At 42.0% G+C, this 9,180-nt stretch overlaps 1 protein-coding gene across 1 annotated transcript; it reads right to left on the bottom strand.

Annotated features, from left to right (window-relative positions):
- Positions 1-5,578: 5,578 nt before the first annotated feature.
- Positions 5,579-6,457, bottom strand: LOC123825990 (zinc finger protein 530-like). The gene has a single exon (XM_045849645.1). The coding sequence runs from the start codon at positions 6,455-6,457 to the stop codon at positions 5,579-5,581; it is 879 nt and encodes a 292-aa protein (XP_045705601.1).
- Positions 6,458-9,180: the final 2,723 nt, after the last annotated feature.

The raw sequence follows: 9,180 nt of genomic DNA, 5'->3' as shown, positions 1-9,180 counted from the left end.
GAAGGTTAGCAACAGGGGAGTAGGAGGAGGAGAGAGGGGGAAAAGGTACAGAGAATAAGTAGCATAGCTGGTAGATAGAAAGTAGACAGGGGAAGGGTAAGAATAGTATGGGAAATGTAGAAGCTAAAGAACTTATGACCCATGGACATGAACTAAAGCGGGGCAATGTGGGTGGGAGAGGGTGTGCAGGGTGGAGGGGAATGAAGGAGGGAAGATGGGACAACTGTAATAGCATAGTCAATAAAATATATTTTAAAAAGAAGAATAGAGACAGAGTCACAGATATAGAGAGCATTTTGATGGCTGCCAGATAGTAGGAGGGTTTGGGGGAATGGGTGAAGGGGTGAGGGGATTAAGAATCAGAAATAGGTAGTTACAGAATAGTCACGGGGATGTAAAGTACAGTATAGGAAATGGAGTAGCCCAAGAACTTATAGGCATGACCCATGGACATGAAAAATGGTGTGGGAATTGCCTGAGGGAGTTGGGTATGGTGGGTGGAGGGGGGGCAAAGGGGGGCTCTGTGTAGCAAAGCTGGCTGCTGCTGGTGCTGGGCCTTGGCCACTCACTTAGCAAGAGGTATAGGGACTGGGGCTTACTGAGGCAAGCTGTTGCTTGAGAAAATTTAGAAAGGATCTGAAACCTGAGCCCAGACAAGATATTCAGATGGAAAAGCTCATTAACAGCTTGGCTGGGCCTGAAAGTTGGCTGTTGTGGAGCCTCAGGGAATCTCCAGGGTGGGGCAAATTTGTGATATGGCACTTGCCTGCTGGCTCTGTGGATCTGCGGGGGCAGGGTTCAGAAAAGGAACATGGGCCTCTGCCCCCAGTTCTGTCTGGGAGAAAGCTATCCCCCAGCTCTTGCTCTGATGCCAGACACTTCAGTTCCTCCCTGTACGCCACTGGTGACTTTCAAGCTGCTACTTGTGCTGTACCTCAGTGGGAGTAAGTCTAAGTCTGTGTGTGTGTTCTTTATGAGGAACTGCTTGGGAATTCAGCAACTTCTTCCAACTCAATTGCTGCTGGATTTTACAGCCAGAGTTATGGGGACTTATCTTGCTGGTACTGGAATCTTGGGCTGGGGGGGCCTGGTGTGGGGTGGTTGGGACTCCTCACTCCTGAGATATCCCTCCTAAATTTTTATTCACCACATGTGGGTGTGGAACCAGCCTGTTCTTGTCTCCACCCCTCCTACCTGTCTGAATGAATGTGGTTTTGTAATTCTGTAGTTGTCACACTTCCATTGAACTTGATTTCTGATGGCTCAGAGTGATGGCTGTTCTATACTTTAGTTGTAATTTTGATGTGGTTGTGTGAGGATGTAAGCTGTGTTTACCTGTGCCTCCATCTTGAGTGGAAGTCAAGATTCTTTTTAATTGGATCAATCCTAGTGGATCTGTGAAGTTTCCTCCTCATTCTCCTAGCATTCTCTTTGAAGTTTTATGTATAATTTTATAAAAATTAATGTTAAAAACTTTTCTAAGGCTAATCATCATATGTTCTTAAGTGAAGATTCTGCTCAAAGATCTTATTTGTCCTTTTCTTATTGATTTCTATAATGTCTATTATATACCATTCCTTCATTCAGATATTCACAATTTGTTTCTATAAATCTGTATTACTATTTTTATTCATTTTTAGCATATATATACACACATATGTACACATACACACATATAATGTAAATCCAGTATTTTTAAAGTTGTCTTTACTTATAATTTGCAATTCTCTGGTAGGAAAACACTGACATTTACCAGTTTACTATACAATACAAAATATAATAAAGAATATAGATAAATAGCAAAGGATGAGGTCTGGAAGGATCCCAATTTCAGGAGCATCTGTCCTGGTGGAATTGGATGGACTGTACCACAATCCTGGCCAATGGATTAATTCACCAAGTTATCTGAACTCTGTACTTACACCAGCATAATTGATTATTAACTCAATCTCTAGACCCTCTCTTCTTCTTGAAAGATGTGAGTAGGACTGATAGTTCCAAACTTCTGATCATGGCTTGGTCTTACTGATGATAAGCACCCATCCAGAAGCCACCAAGGAACCCACCCAGAGTCACCTCACTTTTCAAACAAAGACACCCCTATCACCCAGAAAATTCTAAAGGACTTCAGAACTCTGTGTCAAAACCAGATTCAAAACCAACTATAACGACAAAAGATGTTCTTAGTGCTCTTATCACTTAGGATTTTATGAGTATTTCCAGAGCTCTTGTCTCCGTGTAGAACTGTGGCAGATACACACACAAACACACACACGCATTTATTTATTTATCCATTTATTTTATTATTCCACAACGTGGCTCAGAGAGGTCTTCTGGACAAAATTTTTTTTCCCTTGACCAAGAAGCATGTGCAAGAACATTCATCTGATCACCTTCTTACATCATACACAAAAATAAACTCAAAATGGATTAGTCTTAAATATTAGACTCAAAACCATAACAATTCTTGAAGAAAACATAGGCAGTAAAATCTCAAACACTTCTCATAGATATATTTTATCTGATATATCTTTTTTTGGGCAAAAAATAAAGAAAGGAAGAAATGGAACCACATGAAACTAAAGAGTTTTTGTACAAGAAAGGAAACCATCAACAAAATCAAAAGCAACCCATTGTATAGCAGAACCCATTGTATAGCAGAACATATTCACCAATGACACATCTGACCAAGGGTTAATATTCACCAAAATTTATAAAGAACTTATAAATCTTAACACCAAAAAAAAATCCAATTGAAAAATAAGCAAAGGACCTGAATAGACACTTCTCTAAGAAGGACATACAGATGGCCAATCAACATATGACAAGGTGCCCAACATCACTAATCAGAAAAATGCAAATTAAAACAACAATGAAATATCACCTCGCACCTGTCAGAGTTGCTATCATCAATATATCAACAAAGAGCAAGTGCTGGCAAAGATGTAGAGAAAAGGAAACTCTTGTGCACTGTACTGAAAATGCAAACTGGTGCAGCCACTATAGAAAACAGTGTGGAGTTACCTAAAAATATTAACAATGGAACTGCCTTATGACCCAGCAATTCCCCTTCTGGGAATATATATGAACCTGAAACACTCATTTGACAGAATATCTATACCCCTAGTTTCACTGCAGCATAATTTACAATAGCCAAGATTTGGAAGCAGCCCAAGAACCCACTGGTAGATGAGTGTCAATTTGGGAAGTAACTGGGGAGGTTTGGATCAGAAGAAAAGAAGTTATTTATCGAGGTTGTACCAGACTCTGGGTGCGGAGTGGAGAACAGAGGCTGTGTGGCATAGAAACTACTCCCAACTCCAGGTGAAAAATAAATGCATCAAAAAGGTGACTTAGGAAAAGTGCTTGTATTCTGGATACATGTTTTTTAAAAAGGTAACTGGATTTCGTTTTTGTTTTTGTTTTACTTATTAATTTTAAAGAGAGAGGAATGGAGAGAGAACTACAGCAATTTGTTGTTCCACACATTGATGCATTCCTTGGTTGATTCTTGTATGTCCTTGACTGAGATCAAACCCACAATGTTGGCTAATCAAAAGAATGCTCAGTCCAACTGAGCTACACATCCAGGGTGAAAGTTTACAATTAAAAACAACAACAAACACCCCCCCCCCGAGATACTAAAATTGTGAACTGCTAAAGTTGTAACTGTGAAATATTATTGCTTGACTTATTTGACAGTTGGAAGTTAGAGAAGTCTACTTTGTAATCTCAGTAGCAACAAGTATAGTTATACAAGTGTGTGTATGGTAGACATCTGGATTACTCAGAGGCAACTCAGGATTTAAAATTACACAAGAAATATAGAACCAAGTACATAAAACATTAACACCACAAAGAACAATTTTTCAGAGAATAGAGGGGTAAGTGGTACATATAGGTGAATAGATGTAAAAGATACCTAATGAAAACACTACAAATATACAAGATTTGGCACAAATAATGCCCCCTTTTATTACAAAATCATAAGCATGTAATTCTGTAACAACAGTATCACACTAAAGCACACCCTATGACATTTTAGGTAAAATGTTCAAATTAAAACTATAAATTATCAAACCCATATTATTACCCTACCAGCCACATTGAAGCAGGCATTACTTCTGCCAGACCCTCTATTTTGTATCCCGCTTTATATTACTAATAAAATGTAGCAGTAATATTTTTATATTTTTAAAATATTTTTGTGTATTCAGGCTATCGAAATCCTCACAATCTAGCCCTGGCTGGTGAGGCTCAGTTGGTTGTGCAAAATCCCATACACCAAAAGGTTGGTGGTTTGATTCCCGGTCAGTGCACATGCCTGGGTGATGGGTTTGGTCCCCAATCAGGGCATATACAACAGGTGACTGATTGATATTTCTCTCTCACATCCATGCTTCTCTCTTTCTCTCTCTCTTAACCAATAAACATATCCTTGGGTGTGAAATAAAGATAAGATAAAGTAACAAAGTTCACCAAATAGTACAAATTAGAGAAGTGCACTTTGTTGCTTTCAATTATTAATACACCTGAATAAAGCTTTAAAAAGTGATTCTAAATAACAACCTAGAAATCCCTTTTTTCTTAGAAAATTAGATTGGCAACTGTATATAAACTCTACCATCTCTTTCATGTCCTGGGAGAAAGAGCCTTGCTTCAGTGACAGCAATTATTATGCAATATATACTGTAAACAAGGGAATATAATTTATATTGCTCACAGAGACACAACAAATGCCTTCTCTTCAATGTGACCTTTGACCTCCTTACACATCAGGGCACCAGGATGCAAATCAGGACCACAAAGTTATACAGTCTTTCTTTCAACGGCTTGGGCAGCAACATAAAATAAGCCAATATTGGACAAAGAGTGATTTTTCTGTCATCATTCTGTCCCTTCTAAAACACAAAGTTTGGAATCCCCACCAAAATCTGTTAACCACTGCATGCTGACAGTTCACAATTCTGTTTTCAAATCATCCCACACAGTGAATAGAACCACGAAAATTAAAGGTACAAGACAAACAAATCTTCACAAAAGGTCATGCATCACAGCAGGGTACAGCAAGCATTTTGCATGTTGGTGAATGAGGTCCAGAAAAAAATTTGTCACAGCATAATATAAGAACAACATAGTCCCTGAAAGAAGTAGTCATTTTTACCTGAGAATGGTTCCTTGAAACACACACTGAATCAGGCCCATTCCCTGGTCACAGGAAAAGGAATGAGGATCCTGGTCAAAGCTGAGAATATTCTTAAATTTCCTCAAGGAAAAGGGAGAACAAAGGTCAGCTACCCTGAGCACGCTGAGGTTGTGACTGAGGAACATTGTGCAGGTGAGCCAGGTGGTAGAGGTGAAATGGCTTCAGTCACAAAAACTAGCAGTGACATCAATTAGGTAATATCTCTGGGCAGGTTAGAAAGTACAACCCAGCTCCTTAAAGCCTTGCTTGTACCTAAAATTTGTAAGGAATCTAGCACAGTGTATATTCCACTGAAAGACATAAAATCAAGTAAATGGCTCTAAAAGAGACTCACACTATATGGAATGAGGAAATAAAATACCCCCAATACATTTAAGGCTTTTCTCCACAGTGAACTCTCTGGTGCCTAAGAAGGCTAGATTTGCAGGAAAAAGATCTCCCACATTCATTACACTCATAAGGTCCAGTTCCAGAGTGAACTCTCTGGTGTTCAATGAGGTCAGATGCAGTGTTATCCAACACTTTGTGGATAAAGTGTTTCCCACATTCACTGCATTCATAAGGCCTCTCACCACTGTGAACTCGCTGGTATTGAATGAGGCTAGAGCTTTGTCTGAAAAACTTACCACAATCACTGCACTCATATGGCTTTTCTCCTGTGTGAATTCTCTGGTGTTGAATGAGTACATACCTGTAGCCAAAGCATTTTCCACAATCACTACACGTATACGGCTTTTCTCCTGTGTGAACTATCTGGTGGTGAATGAGGGCAGAGCTTTGGCTGAAGGACTTTCCATAAATACTACACTTACACAGCTTTTCTCCAGTGTGAACACTCTGATGTCGAAGAAGGAAAAAGTTGCGGTTAAAGCATTTCCCACAAACACTGCACTCATATGGCTTTTCTCCAGTGTGAACTCTCCTATGTTGAATGAGGTTAACGATCTGTCCAAATGCTTTCCCACATTTCCTACACTCATAAAGACCTTCTCCAGAGCAGATACCCTGATGTTGAATGACTCTGTGGTTGTGGCTGGCAGCTTTTTCACATTCACCCAACAAGTGATAACTTTTTCCACTGTGAAAGGCCTCCCCAGTTTCACCACCACTGTGTGGCTCTTCACTGTTAGGAGTGACCTGGTGCTGGAGAAGGCCTGAAATGGCTGGGAAGTCCTCCCCAACCTTCTCACTGGTAAAAGGTGCCCCTGATATGTAAAAGCTGCACCTGGCCACAAGGGAGGCCCTGTCCATATCTCCTTTCCAGAGCTTCTCCCCACTGGCAGGCCTCTGTTGCTGGTGATGGTTTGCACTGAAACAGAAGCCTCTCACATATGTGCCACTGAAGAATGCTTTCTGCTCAAGGTATGCTGCTTGGAACTCAGTCAGGTGCAAAATAGCTTTCAAGGCTGAGACACACTGCTCACAGGGATGGGTCTTCAGGGTTGCTGGACCTGCTTAGAAGCCTCCACCTGTGACTCTGCTCCTACAGATACTCTCTGCTCAGAGGGGGCCCCCTCATCTTCTATTTTATGCCAACAACCTGAAAAATGAGAAATGCTGAGGAAATGGATGTTGACATTGGTGGAAGGAACAAGTTCCATTACTAAAGAGTTTTGGACATAATACGATGGTTTCATAAGATTGTCTCAAGACAAGAGACCTGGAAGCAAGTTGAATAAAAGGCTGCTATACAGTACTGGGCCTCTAAAATTCACACAGTAGAAAAAAACCTCAACAGAGAATGGACGGAAAACAGCAGGCCCCACATGGAAGAGGAGAAGTATCTCAAACTCATCTTCTGCTAACAGCATTCAGCAAGGCTTGCCTACTGGTGACATGGGCAAGCTATACAGAACATTGGTTATATTTGTTTCCCACTATAATTAAACAAATGTGTAGCTGTAGTCCAAAAATTACTTACGAAAGTGTGTGCACTTCATAATACTTGCACAGGTCAATGTTGGGGAATACTGCAGAGGGAGCCATGCAGAGGAACTAGTAAAACAGAGGCCACAAATATGCAGGTAGCCAGGATCCAGGAAGTCACAGATGAAATGACAAGTCAGCAAGGTGTCACATATGGAAAAGGACAGGTAAAAATGAGGTGTAGCCAATGGCACTTGCACTAAAACAATATTGGACATGAGGGAGGTTCCTGGTATGATCTGGACACATCCCTTATGTCCTGACGTCCACCAGTGACACTCAGCAGGGCCAGGCCTCCTGCGACACCATCTATTCATGTCCACCCTGTGACAAAACCAGGGTTCTCCCTGCACCCTCTTCTGTGCTCCAAGACTGAATGATCCCAGTATTAATGAAAGACAACAGTGGGTAGCAGCCAGTACTAAGCCAGTACTGGCCCAGAGACCCAGCATATAGTAGTACTCACAGGGGACAATATTGAAAACAACAACTGAAGGAGGATCTTACAAGGACAGTCACAGTTCTTGAAAGTATGACCATGACCCAGCACAGACAGTCACACGGAACTGTTAGTCAGATGATATGGGCAGAACTGGAGGCCACGGATCTAAATACAGTCACCCTGCCAGGTAGCAGACTGGTAAGTTGGGATACACTAAGCAGTTTGTAAAACTCCTGACTCCCAGCCCTGACTTGTATGGCTCAGTTGATTGGCCATCTTCCTACAAGACAACGGATCGCTGATTTGAATCTTGGTCAGGGCACATGCCTGCAATGTGGGTTCAGTCCCTGGTCAGAGCATATTGAGAGGCAACAGGTAAATGTTTCTCTACCTCTCTTTCTACCTACCTTCCCCTCTCTCTAAAATAAATAAATAAAACCTCAAAAAAACAAAAACAAAAAGACTCCTGACTCCCAGACAGTTCCCTGCTCTTTTTGAGGAAATAGGTGTTAGAACTGCTTGGGGAATTCATGGCTCAGGACACTCCACACAGCTCAGCACTGGCAGCCACAGCACAGGTGACATGAAAGTGGGGTAAATTAGCAGAGCCCGAGGTCTGGCTGTGAGAAAGACAGACCTACCTCTGGAGAAAATATGGAAGCAGGACATCACCTCAGGACATGAGGAGAGATATGAAGGTCTTGCCCACAGATGCTACAAGGGCAAAGATTTCCAGCATCACATCACAGTGCAGAAGTCTCTGAGCCTCATCAAGGAGCCCCCACTCCTCTTGGGAGAAGGCAATGACCACGTCTGCAAAGTTCATACCCTGTCAGAATGGGAAGAGTTCATTCCATGATCAGCCTCTCTCCTAGAATTCCAAGTCTGTCCTATACCTCAACCCTCCACATCCATCTGCTCCCTGGACTCTATCTCAGAGAAGATACCAGGCTTTGGTGCCATCGGTGTCACTCTCTCCTGTATTCCCATTGATACTATGTCTGCCCACAACAATAGGCAAATGGGAGGATACAGGACACCTGAACTCTGGGCCTGGTGTGTGGGCCCCACTGCCTCTTGTCAATACAGTGGGTGTTACATAGGTTACAGAGAGAAGTTGGCTGTAGAGATGATGTGAGTGATATGACACTGGTCTTGTCAGGAAAGACTTCTGTGGTCACCAAGATTGTTTTTTCCAGAGAAAAGAGGGGTCATCCTTCACCTTATGACCCCAATCCCAGGGCCCTGAGGTCATCAGTTTACACAAACTTCTGCACAAAATATTTTGATTTACACCTCTCACACAGCTACCTTCTCAGAGGCACAACTTGAAAGGTAACACAGCCCTCCTATTATGGAGATAGCTTGTCTTCTGATCAGCTTCTTTCCCAGGATTCTGATTTCACCACCTCCATAACCTGTCTCCTGCTTACCCTTCTTCCTTCCCCATGTGAGAGATTTTCAAGCCCAGGTGACACTGACATCCACTGTCTCATCACGGTCCTATCAATCAGTGTATCCGGCCCTCAACAACAATAGGCAGGCAGGCGGGCAGGCAGGCAGATAAATGGCATCTGCCCTCTGGACTTGTCATGTAGGACCACAG

Source organism: Phyllostomus hastatus, unplaced genomic scaffold (genome assembly GCF_019186645.2).
Source record: "Phyllostomus hastatus isolate PE091 unplaced genomic scaffold, TTU_PhHast_1.1 phas_contig_133, whole genome shotgun sequence".
NCBI classification, from domain to species: Eukaryota; Metazoa; Chordata; class Mammalia; order Chiroptera; family Phyllostomidae; genus Phyllostomus; species Phyllostomus hastatus.
Note: the sequence above shows the minus strand (reverse complement) of the source record. Positions and strands in the feature narration are given on the sequence as shown.

Coding starts and splice junctions, on each gene's coding strand:
- LOC123825990 (XM_045849645.1), bottom strand. CDS start 6,457: ATGGACAGGGCCTCCCTTGTGGCCAGGTGCAGCTTTTACATATCAGGG.